At 40.2% G+C, this 17056-nt stretch overlaps 2 protein-coding genes across 2 annotated transcripts; one reads left to right on the top strand and one right to left on the bottom strand.

The window, feature by feature from the left end:
- Positions 1 to 235: 235 nt before the first annotated feature.
- On the bottom strand, positions 236 to 12429 carry LOC115132380 (Na(+)/dicarboxylate cotransporter 3-like). The gene is made up of 13 exons (XM_029664974.2): positions 12231 to 12429; positions 11185 to 11450; positions 8301 to 8464; positions 7351 to 7411; positions 7049 to 7228; positions 6086 to 6211; positions 5800 to 5892; positions 5428 to 5532; positions 5196 to 5293; positions 2874 to 2986; positions 2509 to 2670; positions 1662 to 1799; positions 236 to 1555 (listed from the first exon to the last, which is right to left on the bottom strand). The coding sequence occupies exons 1-13, from the start codon at positions 12345 to 12347 to the stop codon at positions 1367 to 1369; spliced, it is 1812 nt and encodes a 603-aa protein (XP_029520834.2). The 5' UTR covers positions 12348 to 12429; the 3' UTR covers positions 236 to 1366.
- A 2899-nt stretch (positions 12430 to 15328) lies between these two features.
- On the top strand, positions 15329 to 16793 carry mc3r (melanocortin 3 receptor). Its single transcript, XM_029665577.2, has one exon. The coding sequence runs from the start codon at positions 15418 to 15420 to the stop codon at positions 16411 to 16413; it is 996 nt and encodes a 331-aa protein (XP_029521437.1). The 5' UTR covers positions 15329 to 15417; the 3' UTR covers positions 16414 to 16793.
- The last annotated feature ends 263 nt before the right edge of the window (positions 16794 to 17056 follow it).

Below are 17056 nucleotides of genomic sequence, written 5' to 3'. Positions count from 1 at the left end.
CACACGGCTGTTAAATAAGACCTGATTGCACTGTCTATTCTCCTTACTACATATTATGCTGTGTCACTTGGGTCAATGATTAAAATTACTATAGGCTTGACCCCCTTCTGAATATTAACCCATGGTTTTAAGTTGTTCTGTTATATATAGTACTGTGTTGCATGTCTGTTGGTGCCTGCTCACTGACATCAGCTAAATATATCAATTCCATGGATTGACGAAAAAAGACACTAACTCATTTGCCATTCAGTTTTATTTGGTAACGAGAAGTATTAAGAAAATAACAAATCTACAAAATGTGCATTGATAAAGCTAAATGTATTACACTAAATAAAAGCTATGGTAGAAAATAGTTATTTCGATTTTCACACACCACATTTCTAATGATTATTTCAAATAAAATAAGATCAGAAAATCATGATTTAAAAGACATGATGAAAAGGTAAACTGACCTTCTGTGTGTAACTTACAAAAATATGTTTAAACACATGCAGCCAGTGACCCCCATGGCCTAGGTAAGTATGTTTTAGGAATAATTCACAAACTCCTGTTATGTGTCAAGACAGTCACAGTTTACATAGCTAAAGATCAATGGAGGATTGAGTTCAAGTGTCATTTACCAGTTGGTGGAGGACTTGGAGGATTGTCATGCAATGGATTGGGTTTATAATCATCAAGCAGACTGCTAACACCCTAATTAATAAGGATTACCATCACAAACACTATCCAGGGAATATTACAATGAGGTACAGTATGAGACGCTCACAGTGAACAGTGCAATGTGGCACAATGACCAGCAGACGTCACTAAGATGCAATTCATTTCAGCAAGCATAGTGAGAGATGAGACAAGACATCACCGGTGTCTGGACAAAAACTATGTCCGACATGACTTGTTGTATAACTGTGGAAGAGAAGGCAACAACAGACAGACCAACCACTGTCTATTCTGTCGCCCCCCCGCCCTGCCCAAACAAATGATCTTCCAATGGAAATATGTCACAGTGATCTAAAACAAATCAGGGCAAAACACAGGACACATCTGGGGAGAGCAGGGGTTCGTGACAAACAAGAAAATGAGCTGATACAACTTGGTATAATCTACATGACAGAGTACGTAGATCACAATGAGAGCCTGAACAAAATATAAACAGTTAAAAAAATCAAAAGTCATATACAGTAGACTGATTGAAAAAGGACAGTACCTTAGCAACATGGTATAGCCATCACACCATAGGCTAAATTACTTAAAGTAACAGCTAATTCTCCCCAAGTCTATAGTTATTGACTTTGTACATATTCAGAAATTATGATCCAGTATTTACTATATAATGCAGTATAATAATTATACTGGATAAGCTTCAGATCTACGGTAAACTAGTAAGGTTGAAAAGTGAGTCGGAGGGGAACTGTATATCTGTGACAGTACTGGACATGTTGACTGGACGAGCCCAGTCTGGATAAGTCTCCAAACTGAACATGGCACGACCCCAAGTGTTCATGGCCAGAGAAACCGATAAAATGCCCAAAATGTTCATCACAAAGCCTGTTTTCACCTGTAAATAGAGAAACCAAACAGATGTCTTGGATAGAATACAGTACCTTTAAGTTTAGGAACAGTCTGACATATGGTCATAGAGTATATCGGCGTAAGGATCTTACCATGTCCTTCACCAAAAGATGGCCAGATGCAAAGGCAATGGAGTTGGGAGGGGTGGAGACTGGCAACATGAAGGCAAATGAACATCCTGTTGTCGCAGGTATCATAAAGTAAAGAGGGTTCACCTTGACAAACATAGCCTGTCAATAGGAGACAAACACATTTGTTGCTATTCTTTTGACAAAATTGTATTAATGCAAAAATAATAACACTTTTAAACACTTTTCTTCAGACAAACACAAGGAGCATACACGTTAGTAAGGAGTGAGTGAATCCATCTCTCATTCAATAACTGGCAACAATATTCCAAATTGTTAGTAGTCATTGATTTGGCTTGGGAATTTTACTGAAGATAAGTAAGTATTGCGCACTTGTCGTGGTGATACTGGATGATACTGGGTGGGTGATACTATTGCTTAGATTGAACGATACTGCAGGACATTGTCACTCCCAGCCAAAGACAACTGGTTACTGATAACTGTAGTTAATGTCCAACAGACATACAAATAGACCCAACAGCCATGGTGCTACACTGACAGATCTGTTAACCCCATGGAAAACACTAAAAAGGTCAATTGCTGTGGGAGATTAGAGAAGAGAGCTCCTCCCCATCATCTTTTCCCATGGGGAACACTAATCCATGAATTAGTAATCCAATGTAGTTCAAGGCTTTTTGGTAGATAACAAGGGATATTCAAATACTAGACACAAAATACATGTCTTCCTTCAAAATGATTGCCTACTACAGTAGGCCTGTCCTTTTCATACCCACAGGGCACGTCAATCTCAATAATGGAAACATCGAACTAAACGTTGAATGTTGTGGTCATGTCATAGATGACAGCTCACCAGTTCAGCGATGACGGGCAGGAATATGATAATGGTGGCGGTGTTGCTGGCAAACTCTGTGAAACAGGCCAGGAAAGCTGTGATGAACATGACGGCCACAGCAGGGGGGACCTGGGCAATAGGCTGGAGGTAGGCTCCTATCCACGCCGCCAGTCCTGACTCCTATATTATACAACAGGGACAGAGCATCAACAGACAGCCCCCATCTCAGTAGTAGCAGAAATAGGTCAAAAGTTATATAAATCACCACACAATAGATATTCGAATGTGAGTTAAAGGGATTTCATATCTTTGTGCATCATTAAACATCAACAGGTTTTACCCATAGGGCAAATTGATTCTATATGTAAATTCTATGGTTTTACCTCACATCCCTTGGCCATGGCAAAGCCTCCACCCAGCAACAGAATGATATTCCACGGGACACATTCCTGTGCTTTCTTCCATGATAGGAGAGGAACATATGGAGTATTTGATGCTGTGGAAAACATGACAAGGTATACAATCAACCTCGGCCCACCAGCCAAATCCAGGTCAACCACCGAAATATCAGAATATCTAACCTGCAAGGGGCCTTGAAAAGGAGTAATAAAGAAAAGGCTGAAGGTAGGGGTTAGGGGTTAAAATAAGGGTTAAGGGTCAAAATATGGCCATGGCTGGTATTTTGTTTTTCTCTCAGGTACCGCTGTGCCAGAAATATTTCAATCCCATAGAAAATTTGTGGTGAGAACTGAAAAAGCGTGTGTGAGCAAGGAGGCCTACAAACCTGACTCAGTTACACCAGCTTTGTCAGGAGGAATGGGCCATCTTATTGTGGGGAGCTTGTGGAAGGCTACCCGAAACGTTTTGACCCAAGTTAAACAATTTAAAGGCAATGCTACCAAATACTAATTGAGTGTATGTAAACGTCTGACCCACTGGGAATGTGATGAAATAAATAAAAGCTGAAATAAATCATTCTCTCTGCTATTATTCTGACATTTCACATTCTTAAAATAAAGTGGTGATCCTAACTGACTTAAAACAAGGCATTTTTACTAGGATTAATTGTCAGGAATTGTGAAAAAATGAGTTGAAATGTCTTTGGCTAAGGTGTATGTAAACTTCCGACTTCAACTGTAGAGCAGAGTAAACAGAGCAAACCAAAGTGTGGCGACACACTTTTGAGAGATTAATAATAATCACACAAACAAAGGGGCTACAGTCTTACCTCACAACAGAATGCTGCTCAGACTAATCTGCGTCATTAACATTCCTCAGGTGATTTACAGTACCTAACAACAGAGCCAATACAAGTTTTGCACTTCAGAAATGGACTAATGAAAGAAAGAAAGAATATTCTACTTTGATAGTAGTCAATGATACAGATATAGGATCTTAATTGGAGCCAGTTTGCTGCAGCAGTAGAATAATCCTGCAGCAACAGGAAATGTGAGTTAATATATGGATTATGATTAATTGTCATTTTTTGTAGAGGTTGATACATTTTTCATTATGGCAAATCAAATCTGACATTTTAAAGTATAAATTACAAACTTTAAAAGCCTTTTTAAACCTTGAATACACTACAAGTTAGAATTTCCTGCTGTGCAGGAAAATTCCTTTAACAACTGCGTGATCAAATTAAGATACGGCATCTGTACTGTAATTTATTTCTGGTGAGGCATGATGTAAGGGATAATCAACAAAGGCCTCTACATTCTATGGAAATTAATGAACGATGCAGAAGTTGTGTTCAACAACGTGCTGGCAGAGTGGAACTGACCTTCCAAGGAGTTTCATTCTTTTCCAGAGAATGCATAGAGCCCTAAGTTGATTATCCCTTTTATATCATGGCTATAATTTAAAGAAATGTGTTCATTTGCTGGTAGAATTGTGTTCAACATCCACTGAAGTAGCTAGCAAGTGCATTAGTAATTGCCGTGGTAACCAAACAGGCTCGCTAGTTTGGCTAACCAAACCATGAGTTCTAATTTGCCATTATGAAAATCGAATTCAACAATGCCAATAATGTTTTCAATTTCACTTTTGTTTTCAAAAGCAAATATAGAACATGGAAGAATTAACTATAGCCATTGAATGAACTATAGCCATTGAATTCTACCGTGCAAATATACCATGCGTTATAGGGAAATAATGCACACTCTAGAATGCCCTTCAAGCCAATCAGGAACAAGTATTCAACAATGCCATGGTATAATTAATATTATAAACTGGGTGGTTCAAGCCCTGAATGCTGATTGGCTGACAACCGTGGTAAATCAGACCATATACCATGGATATGATTTTGATTTTGATTTTTTCTGCTCTAATTATGTTGGTAACCAGTTTATAATAGCAATAAGGCACCTTGGGTTTGTGGTATATGGCCAATATATCACGGCTAAGGCCTGTATCCAGGCACTCTGTGTTGCGTTGTGCATAAGAACAGCCCTTAGCTGTGGAAAATTGGCCATATACCACAATCTTCGGGCCTTATTGCTTAAATAATGTGAGTTTAAAACCCTTGGTCTACAGTATATGCATACAGCTGCTTCACTCCATCTAATCTTTTGATTCGAAAACATCCCATGTGTCCTCTGTATCAGTACAGAAAGGTGATATGACTAGAGGCAGTGGTATTTTCCATCTACATAATCCGAAAACATATTTCTTATTATTTGGGACATGTCCTTTCAAGTACTGACCTTTAGAATCAAACCACCAGCTAAGAGAGGGCTTCTGGGAAGGGAAGAAAAATAGGATTGACACAATGATCACTCCAGTGGTCGCATCTGACACATACCTACAGTAGGAAGAGAATCAGAGAAGGGGAAGTCATGATGCAGCTGGTTTCCTCATGCCTCCAGTGAATTATACAGACATTTCCGAGGTAACGGGCAGTGCCTTGTTAGCTTGTAGCAAACTTATCTGTCTTACCCTTTGTTGAAAAATGTGGACCATCCAGTTACAAATTTGGGATCTCTTGTGAACAGGAGAACGGCAAACAAAATGAAAAAGAATGCGATGGATCCTTCTGCAAAACTAAAATGGAAGATGGAAATTGTTGTCATTGAGGAATTCTACATAACTCCTGACTAAGTACAGAGGGTCTAGAACAGGGGTTATCCTTAGTCCTGGAGGGTTCTAGCAGGATTTTGTTCCATCCAACTGATTAAAATAAACAATCCAAAGCATGCAAACAATGTGGCCCTCCTGAACCAGAATTGGCCAACCCTGGTATAGGGCATGATTTAAGATTAGAGCATGTTGCCTGTGATTTAGTCTAGAGATAAGGCTAGAGTCCCTTACTTTATGGGGCCTAGTTTTCTGTAGTCTTCATCAATAACAGCCTCTGCTTTTTTCTCTGCTTGTGCTCTTTCGTCCTGTTTCTTCACACATAACCTGAACACAACAAATAGTATTAAAATAGTGTGAATGTATCTGACAGGTTGGAGAATGTATTACTTCATATTATTTTAAAAAGTGTACAGGCAGAAGTCCTAGAACTCTAGCACAGACTGCCTATGTGATCATCTATGGTCACGTTTTTATATTACAACGTTTGAGGAACTTAGATTTGATTTGACCACCATACCGCGTATTCAAGCCCCCGTAGAGGAAAGAAATCCACAGCCATGCCAAGATGAGGAAGAGTACCATGAGAGGAAAGGCGAATGCAAACCAAGAGCCAAAATTTATCAAGTCGCACTCTGGGAAGTAACTAGGACACAAATAAGCAACTGTCAAAAACTGTACAGCAAACATGAAAAAAGTAGTATTTTATGGTCTAAAATGTAACATTTTGCCAGTAAAATCCTAACTCAGGTTGTCGGGTTGGTGTCATATGCCTTTAAAGGTCCTCAATATCATTTCATTTCTGGGTAACAATTAAGTACCTTACTGTAATTTGTTTTCAATTAAAATGGTAAAAATAATAATAATAATAAATAGCCTCTTAGCAAGAGCAATTTCTCAAGAAAGAATTTAGCTAGGACTGTCTGAGTGGGGAGGGGAAAACTGAAAACTAGCTGTTGGCAGAGAGGTTGGCAGAGAGGTTTAGAACTCTCTTTCTTATTGGTCTATAGACTAATTTACCGCCTGGTGTTGTCACCAGGCAGGCCAAAACTCCATCCCACCAAAACCGGCTGAAATTTCCAGCGGTCTTTTCAAACAGCTCTTATTCTAAAACTGCAACGCTGCTGAGTTTTTCACACTCAACAGTTTCCCGCATGTATCAAGAATGGTCCACCACCCAAACGACATCCAGCCAACTTGGGGGGGGCTGCAACTCAATATTAGGAAGGTGTTCCTAATGTTTGGTATACTCCGTGTATATATAAAGCACAGGAAAATCAAGTTTTTGACTGCACTGGGGCTTTCAGAGGGACTTCTGAAGTCTGAAACAGAACAGTACTCATCTTTTTTCATAATGGTTAAAACCACCTTTTCTCCTTGCATACCTTCATTGCTCTATCTGATGGACCTGTGAGGTCTATGAGAGGGTATGTACAGATGCAGTAGCAGAAAGAGAGATCAGTCAAGTCCTGAACTTGGGTACCTCTTAAGTTGTCCAATGAGGATGAGGTTTGGCGCCGTGCCTGTCAGGGTGGCAGTCCCTCCGATACTGGCAGCGTATGGGATACAGATCAGGAAGCCTTTCCACACCTTCATCTGGTACTCTGACTCTGTCCTGATCTCCTGTGCAGTCCTCCCATTTGACCGCACCATCCCATCAGTTCTTAAGATATAATATAGGGAAATGTAACCAGATTGTAACAATGCTAGTAAATAGCTACATGATAACCATGAATCCAACACGAGAGCTAAAATTGTTCAGTTTGTTTATGCTTCCTTTCTTACCCATCTATAGACAAGATCTGTTTTTCAGAGGGCAGTGAATGCAGCTTTACTTGTGATTGACCTGATGGATGTTGAAGTTAACAGATTGTTAGAGTTATTCTCTCCATTGTTCACTGTGCAGTGACAAATGTCAAAATATTTTTAAGGACAGGCTTAGACATAATAATCCCATATTGAATACCAATTTGAAGGAGATTTAGGGGGTTATCTAAGTGTAACTGCCTCTACGGAGAATCAATACATTTCCCATAAACCAACTAGTTTGATGCTACGGTACACATAGCTATAGTATGAATGAGACAAGCTATAACAGAGATATTAACAATTCATATGTAATCAAAGCCTGTGAGTTCCAGTTTTCTAACTAGGTTGTCTGTAGACCTCTGTCATATTTAATAAATGACTTGAAAGGTGGCTACTATAATCAATAAATTACCATTTTAATATTGAATAACTTGACATGTCGTGCTCTGAAGGCAATATGATAGAAAAGGTTCAGTAGTTGTACGAAGTTCACACCTTGAGTTACATATTACAGTTTTAATGTGGAAACATTAAAACTGTTTTAATGTGGAAAATTAAAGTATAGTCTGTTCGTCTGTGTAAGGCACGTGTCAAACTCATTCCACAGAGGCCCGAGTGTCTGCGGGTTTTCGCTCCTCCTTATTTTTTTGATTAATTAAGGTCACTGATCAGTTAGGAACTCCTCTCACTTGTTTGTATAGGTCTTAACTGGACACAAATTGAAAGGAAAAAACTAAAATCAGCAGACACTTGTCCCTCCATGGATTGAGTTTGACACCCTGGAGTAAGCACTACAAACAATTAGCATTAATTCTACCCTTCAGTGTTGATAGACTAAATTTGTCCTGGCTTAGCTACTGTATAGGTCTTAATATTTTCGCTAGATGTATGTGGGACAGTTGGAGAAACCCTACACAGCAACTCACCCTCTGTCTCATCTTTCACCTTGCAGTTCTCCTTCAGAGTGGCCAGGTCCCCAAAGAGGCTCTCCAGGATGGCGTTAGCAATGGGAAGCATCATAGCCGTTGTTGCTGTGTTGCTGAGCCACATGGACAGGAAGGCAGATGTGATCATCATTCCCAAAATCAACCTGTATGGGGAAAGAGATGGGCACATGGGTCAGGTGTAAGTGGAGTGACAAATCAATACTATGATTATCAATAACATTTTTGATAACAACTGGCGTATGTAAAATGGTAGAGAATCAGCTCGAAGACGCTTGGACCTTCTTATTTGAAATGTTCAGTGGAATTGTTAACAAACACACCCCCATAAAGAAAATGAGAATTAAAAACAGATTTAGCCCCTGGTTCGACCGTGATCTTGTCGAGTTACTCCACCGTAAGAATTGCATTTGGCGTAAGGCTCGGCACACGCATACTCAGGCTGACTGGCTGTCATTCAGGAAAATTAGAAATAAGTGCACTCAGGCTGTCTGGAAGGCCAAAGTTAGTTACTGTAAGGAGCAGTTCTCTCTCTGTGGGTCTAACCCCAAGAAGCTCTGGAAAACGGTTAATGACCTGGAGAATAAACCCTCCTCCTCACAGCTGCCCATGTCCCTTAATGTTGATGATGTGGTTGTTACTGACAAGAAGCACATGGCTGAGCTCTATAATCACCACTTCATTAAGTCAGGATTCCTAATAGACTCAGCCATGCCTCCTTGCCCATCCAACATTTCCTCATCTCCCACCCCTTCTAATGCGACTCTCCCCGATGCTTCTCCCTCTTTTTCCCCTGCCCCTCTACAAAGTTTCTCCCTGCAGGCAGTCACTGAGTCCGAGGTGCTAAAGGAGCTCCTTAAACTTGACCACAAAAAAACATCTGGGTCAGATGGTTTAGACCCTTTCTTCTTTAAGGTTGCTGCCCCTATCATCGCCAAGCCTATCTCAAACCTTTTTATCCTGTCTCTCCTTTCTGTGGAGGTTCCCATTGCTTGGAAGACAGCCACGGTTTGTCCTTTATTTAAAGGGGGAGATCAAGCTGATCCTAACTGTTATAGGCCTATTTATATTTTGCCCTGTTTCTCAAAAGTGTTGGAAAAACTTGTCAATAATCAACTGACTGGCTTTCTTGATGTCTATAGTATTCTCTCGGGAATGCAATCTGGTTTCCGCTCAGGTTATGGATGTGTCACTGCAACCTTAAAGGTCCTCAATGATGTCACCATTGCCTTTGATTCTAAGAAATATTGAGCTGCTATTTTTATTGACTTGGCCAAAGCTTTTGATACGGTAGACCATTCCATTCTTGAGGGCCGGCTAAGGAGTATTGGTGTCTCTGAGGGGTCTTTGGCCTGGTTTGCTAACTACCTCTCTCAAAGAGTACAGTGTATAAAGTCAGAAAATCTGCTGTCTCAGCCACTGCCTGTCACCAAGGGAGTACCCCAAAGCTCGATCCTAGGCCCACGCTCTTCTAAATTTACATCAACAACATAGCTCAGGCAGTAGGAAGCTCAATAATCCATTTAAATGTAGATGATACAGTCTTACACTCAGCTGGCCCCTCCCTGAATTTTGTGTTAAATGCTCTCCAACAAAGCTTTCTTAGTGTCCAACAAGCTATCTCTACCCTTAACCTTGTTCTGAACACCTCCAAAACAAAGGTCATGTGGTTTGCTAAGAAGAATGCTCCTCTTCCCACAGGTGTGATTACTACATATGAGGGTTTAGAGCTTGAGGTAGTCACCTCATGCAAGTACTTAGGAGTATGGCTAGACGGTGCACTGTTCTTCTCTCAGCACATATCAAAGCTGCAGGCTAAAGTTAAATCTAGACTTGGTTTCCTCTATCGTAATCACTCCTCTTTCACCCCAGCTGCCAAACTAAACCTGATTCAGATGACCATCCTATCCATGCTAGATTACGGAGACATAATTTATAGATCGGCAGGTAAGGGTGCTCTCGAGCGGCTAGATGTTCTTTACTATTCGGCCATCGGATTTGCCAACAATGCTCCTTATAGGACACATCACTGCACTCTTTACTCCTCTGTAAACTGGTCATCTCTGTATACCATTTGCAATGCTTATTTATAAAACCTTCTTAGGCCTCACTCCCCCCTATCTGAGATATCTACTGCAGCCCTCATCTTCCACATACAACACCCGTTCTGCCAGTCACATTCTGTTAAAGGTCCCCAAAGCACACACATCCCTGGGTCGCTTCTCTTTTCAGTTCACTGCAGCTAGCGACTGGAACGAGCTGCAACAAACACTCAAACTGGACAGTTTTATCTCAATATCTTCATTCAAAGACTCAATCATGGACACTCTTACTGACAGTTGTGGCTGCTTTGTGTCATATATTGTTATCTCTACCTTCTTGCCGTTTGTGCTGTTGTCTGTGCCCAATAATGTTTGTACCATGTTTTGTGCTGCTACGATGTTGTGTTGCTACCATGTTGTTGTTATGTTGTGTTGCTACCATGCTGTGTTGTCATGTGTTGCTGCCTTGCTATGTTGTCGTCTTAGGTCTCTCTTTATGTAGTGTTGTGTTGTCTCTCTTGTTGTGATGTGTGTTTAGTCCTATATTTATATCGTATTTATTTTACATTTTTAATCCCAGTCCCCCGTCCCTGCAGGACACCTTTTGCCTTTTGGTAAACCGTCATTAAATAAGAATTTGTTCTTAACTGACTTGCCTAGTTAAATAAAGGTTCAATAAAAATTTACATTTACATTTTTAAAAACATGATTATGTATGTTTTGCCATATGTAGTGGATTCATATTAGATAATGGAAAATAATCCCAAAATATAAATTCTGATAAATGTATTACTGTTGTATATATGGTGATATAGACTTCTCACCAGGCTGGTTTGACTCCAACAATCTTAAGAACTTTCAGAGCTATTCTGCGATGCAGACCCCATTCCTCGATAGCTGACGCCATCACAAGACCACTGAGAAAGAGAAAATTTGTATCGAGGAAGTACTGAGGGCAGACTTTTTTGGATGGAAGAATTCCCATGGTTGGAAAGAGGCAAACAGGTAGCATGGCAGTGACAGCTAAGGGAAGAGTCTCTGTGCACCAGAACACAGCCATTAGCAGCACCACGTACAGGCATTTCCCCTCCTGCAAAACATAACAGAAACATGTTGGTGAACATTAAGAGTAAATGCCAAAGGTGATCTATTTCATTAATGTTTGTATCACGCTGTGGAAAGACAAATGTATAAGGAATGTACTTTTTTTCTGTGGCTGGAATTGCAAAATTAGGGGGGAATTGTAAATAAATAAGCCCATGAAGTTATTAATAGCTGTGTTAGGTCTCAGATTGGTTGGTTAGGTCTCCAATTGGGTTATGGCTATGATTAAGAGGGGTGAATGGAGTTATGGTCAAGTTATTAATGTGAGGATTGATGTTTTAGCTATATATATATATATATATATATATATATTAATATTAACCTTTATTTTACTAGGCAAGTCAGTTAAGAACAAATTCTTATTTTCAATGACGGCCTAGGAACAGTGGGTTAACTGCCTGTTCAGGGGCAGAACGACAGATTTGTACCTTGTCAGCTCGGTGATGAAGCGGGACCATGTCCTGTTCTAATGGCATGTTTTATGATCCTGATTATAATTTCAGTGAAGTCTTATTCCAACAGATATTGGTTTAATGGGTGTTCAGATTTAAAGGCAGGTGTGGATATTATTAATCATATCAGTTTTAGGCTATGTGGCAATACTGTATTTAACCATTGCCTGACTTTCAGTAGTAGGTCATGACAATTTGATGTGGTTCAGCAATTTGGCTTAGTTATATACAGTTATAAAACTAGTTTTTCTTGTGAGTTAGATAAATAAATGGTTAGTGTAGCAAGATTTGTGTTTCTTCCAATAACCACTTACCTTTTCCGGTAGACCAAAAATTAACGGGAGGAGAATAAACGGAGTGAGGACTAGAATAAATTGTTTCTTGACGCACCAAAGCTTCTTAGCGAACGTGGATATTGTTTCCATTTCCATGCCGAATATTATTTTATTGAAGTGCACCAACGCTTGGTATGTGATGCCGGAGTGCAGAATTTTGAAGCCTCAGTTTTATCACTTTGACTCCGTTGTTTTTGCACTCTTGGAGAAGATTAACTATTGGTTTACAGGTTAACTCATAACGCATTGTTCAAGTTATTAGGGATGCGCGCGCAAGCTGAGCTTGCTCTGTGGTTGCACAATTGGTATGTGATTTCTTGTGTTTTACTGATAATAACCAACAGGTTAACAATTCCAGTAGTCTTGTCTTTCTGGTTCCTCCCTGCAAAATGGATGCAAGCCATGTCAACAGTCATCAAAAACTGCTTCCATCATCATCCATGGTTGATCACATAAGGGGCCACATAGGTAAACCATGTCAATTTCATTTTAAGAGGATAGGGACTTGAACCACAGACATGTGCCATAAAGGTCCAAATTTAGCAGAAGTCACATGTTTGGAAACAAATGAAGACAAAATACATGGAGATTACAATGGTAATCTGTAACACGTGACTATACACAGTTTAAATAGGCAGCATTTACACCTGGAAGCCCAATTCTGGTATTTTTCTCACTAATTGGTCTTTTGACCAATCATATCAGATCTTTTCACATCAGCTCTTATTCCGAGCTGATTTGATTGGTCAAAAGACCAATAAGTGCAAAAAATATAAGAATTGGGCAGCCTGTGTAAATGCAGCCTTTAGTTGTTTTTGGTAGATAATTGATAGATACATTATATTGTTTTAGTGGCTGGTTTAATAAAAAGGTGACTTCAGTTCACTGGTGATTTCAATGGTGGCTCCCGCCATTGCAGATGTTCCTTTAAGCGATAGGCCTAATCGTAAATTCTCCATCTACAAATGTGAAGTGAGGACATAGGCTACTTTAAAAGACATTGGTGTTAAAAGCAGGATAAAAACTTGGTAGCCAACTGTCTGATCTGGCAATACTCAATAGAAGGCAATGGCAGGTTTGTTTCTCTCCCACAGGAGTAGCTGCCTCTCTATTCAGCTTTCTAAAGCCATTTATGACTACCCTGGCCAGAAACAGTCTCTACACTGCTGCACGACTCTGGTGGCCTCTTAGAGGTCAGAGCCAACCCTCCATTGCTCTTGGTCACAGGAATAAGCAGTACTTTCCACAGTTGAACTATTATCTGTGATGCAGAGGTGCCCTCTAGTGTCATAACTTGTGTCATACATACAAACTGGTTTGTGGTATGTGTGAAAAATACAGAATGTGTGTAAACCTATTAATATTCAAGTTTCTTAAATGAAGAAAGACCCCTCAGCAACGGTAATAACGAGTTTGTGATCTGCACAAGTGACGTTTTACTCATATAAATATATTATTCGGTATTCTTCCTGCTAAATAACATAATCAGAATAACAGGGTGAATGCAGTTTAGGTGAGGAGAAGGTTAAAGACAGACAGTCAGCCATAGCTACAGGCAATGGACTAACCATAACTGTTGTGTATTGGGGTTTTGCCGTAGAGCTTCATGGGAGTTGTATATGTTGAGATGCCAATAGCTTAACTGATTCCCGTCTCCCATCTCATCATTATTGAATTGTTATAAAGACTTGGTTATGAAAGCCATGAGTCATAACAATAACCTCATCCCCAGACTAACTTTGTCTATTGAACCAGATTAGGACATGTGGTTTACGCTTCAATAAGCCTACATTGTGGCATTTCCAGCTTGACTGCAAATCAACTGTCTTCCCACCTCATTTGTAAAGATCAAACAACAACAACAAAAAAGTTTAATCGCCAGTTGTGTAGCAAACAGTACAACTAAGCAACTATGCTCTTAGATGAAAAAAATGGCCCTGTTTACTTTTTACCTGCTATGATCCTGAATATTGGCATTTCCAGCTTGACTGCAAATCAACTGTTTTCCCACCTCATTTGTAAAGATCACAACAACAACAACAAAAAAGTCTTAATCCATGCCAGTTGTGTAATGCTATCTTGGATGAAATGCAAACAGACAGAAAAGGTTAGACCTGTTCTTATGCATATACAGTGCCTTGCGAAAGTATTCGGCCCCCTTGAACTTTGCGACCTTTTGCCACATTTCAGGCTTCAAACATAAAGATATAAAACTGTATTTGTTTGTGAAGAATCAACAACAAGTGGGACACAATCATGAAGTGGAACAACATTTATTGGATATTTCAAACTTTTTTAACAAATCAAAAACTGAAAAATTGGAAAATAAAGAAGACTCCTGGGCCATGTCAGATATTGAATTGATGTATTCAATTTGAGTTTGCATCCCAATGCAAAATTGAAATAATGTTTATTAATTATGACAGAGAGTTTGCTGCACTGAAAGTGGGGCTGTGTTTTTCAGTTTTTGATTTGTTAAAAAGTTTGAAATATCAATAAATGTTGTTCCACTTCATGATTGTGTCCCACTTAGAAAAATATTGCTAACACTTTACTTGACAGCCATTGTCATAACACTTTATGACACAGTCATAACCATGTCATAACATTTTATAACAACTGACATAACTTGTCATAACCTATCATAATATCTCGTAACACTGTCATGACCCATATATTTACACCTGTTGTGACATATATTGCATTATTTTATGACTGGTTTTGACATGTACATAAGAAAATATGAATAACATTCCACCCCTGAGGCCACTAGGTAATTTGACTGCAGGAAAGGGCTACTGTCATCGATGAAGTATTATCAGGTCAAGTGAAAATTGCGTAACGTGAAACAACTTAGTCTATGTCAAACTACTGAATGTGTGTTTGCGCACAAGTGTCCTTATGTGTATGTGTGTGTATAAACAAACACCCATGTTCAGGCTGTCTGTGTGTTCATTGAATTGGACCAGGGGCTTACAGTGCTCTCAGAGCTCAGGAGCAAAACAGATAACCACAGTTCTCTCTAGCTCTGATCTCAGAGGAGGAGTAAAAACGTTCAGCAGCAGGGCTCCAGAAGAGGCTCTTAAGGGGAAGTGGCTCACTCACTACCTTGTATCCCTGCATTCCTGCATCTCCCCCAGTGAACTGTTGTCCAAATTCCCACCTGATGAACAACACTTATAGACATCTGCTGCCGCTGGACCTTCAGCTCAATGAAACCACCAGGGAGTCTCTGGCTGGGGAGGACAAACAGGGGAACCTGACCGGCATCGAGCATGGTCTGTGTGAGGCAGTCCACATCCAAGCTGAGGTGTTCCTGACACTGGGGATCGTCAGCCTTCTGGAGAACATCTTGGTGATCTTGGCAGTGGTGAAGAACAAGAACCTCCACTCACCCATGTACGTACTCCTGTGTAGTCTTGCTGCTGCTGACATGCTGGTGAGTGTCTCCAACTCACTAGAGACGGTGGTTATCGCTGCGCTGAACAGTCGGTTGATTGTGGCAGATGACCACTTTATTCAACTCATGGACAACTTCTTTGACTCCATCATCTGTATCTCCCTGGTGGCCTCAATCTGTAACCTTTTAGCTATCACCATTGACCGTTACGTGACCATCTTCTACGCCCTACGCTACCACAGCATCGTGACGATGCGGCGGGCTGTCCTGGCCATCGGTGGCATCTGGCTGACATGTGTGTTCTGTGGGATAGTCTTCATCGTCTACTCAGAGAGCAAGGCAGTCGTTGTGTGTCTGATCATCATGTTCTTCACCATGCTGGTGCTCATGGCCACTCTGTATGTTCACATGTTCCTGCTGGCGAGGCTTCACATCAAGCGCATCGCTGTTCTGCCCGCGGAGGGTGTGGTGCCCCAGAGGACCTGCATGAAGGGAGCCATCACCATCACCATCCTCCTAGGGGTGTTTGTATGCTGCTGGGCACCTTTCTTCCTTCACCTCATCCTCCTCATCACCTGTCCCAAGAACCAGCTCTGTGTCTGCTACATGTCCCACTTTACCACCTACCTGGTGCTCATCATGTGTAACTCTGTCATAGACCCCGTTATCTATGCCTTCCGCAGTCTCGAGATGCGCAAAACCTTCAAGGAGATCCTCTGTTGTTTCAGTGCCACTTGTAGTATTTTCCACTGTAAATACTGAAGTGTTGTAGTTGTTGGTCATTTTCAAAAAGGCACAGAAAAGGCTTTCAATGTGGTTGTTCAATGCGCTGTGTATATGGATACTGTGTATATGGACATTGTTATATGGACACTGTGTATATGGACATTGTTTTATGGACACTGTGTATATGGACATTGTTATATGGACACTGTGTATATGGACATTGTTATATGGACACTGTGTATATGGATACTGTGTATATGGACACTGTGTATATGGATACTGTGTATATGGACATTGTTATATGGACACTGTGTATATGGACATTGTTATATGGACACTGTGTATATGGACATTGTTATATGGACACTGTGTATATGGACATTGTTGTGACATGCAGGTTTGGCTTAGTGGCTTTGCTATTGGGAAGATGTTTTCATGTGTATGTAGTGTTTGTGAAAATGTGAGAAGCAAACATTAAAAACTGAAAGATTAAAAGTGACCATGAGTGACTAATTTTATGAATTAGAAATATTCATATTCTTACCTTGACTGCAAGGAAGACACATTAGCAGAATGTGAATACAGATAGATGAATAAAACAAACAATAGGGTGATTTACAGTGCCTTGCAAAAATATTAATTCCCCTTGGATTTCTTCACATTCTATTGTGTTACAAAG

This window comes from Oncorhynchus nerka, linkage group LG7 (assembly GCF_034236695.1).
Source record: "Oncorhynchus nerka isolate Pitt River linkage group LG7, Oner_Uvic_2.0, whole genome shotgun sequence".
Taxonomy (NCBI): Eukaryota; Metazoa; Chordata; class Actinopteri; order Salmoniformes; family Salmonidae; genus Oncorhynchus; species Oncorhynchus nerka.
This window is presented reverse-complemented; position numbering and strand designations above follow the sequence as displayed.

What these genes read in the sequence shown, in the direction of transcription:
- mc3r (XM_029665577.2), top strand. Translation starts at nt 15,418, where the DNA reads ATGAACAACACTTATAGACATCTGCTGCCGCTGGACCTTCAGCTCAAT.
- LOC115132380 (XM_029664974.2), bottom strand. Translation starts at nt 12,347, where the DNA reads ATGGAAATGGAAACAATATCCACGTTCGCTAAGAAGCTTTGGTGCGTC. An exon ending in TTTTTGGTCTACCGGAAAAG is followed by an intron (nt 11,451 to 12,230) that starts GTAAGTGGTTAT and finishes TATGTTTTGCAG; the next exon opens with GAGGGGAAATGCCTGTACGT. An exon ending in CCATGGCCAAGGGATGTGAG is followed by an intron (nt 2,671 to 2,873) that starts GTAAAACCATAG and finishes TGTATAATATAG; the next exon opens with GAGTCAGGACTGGCGGCGTG.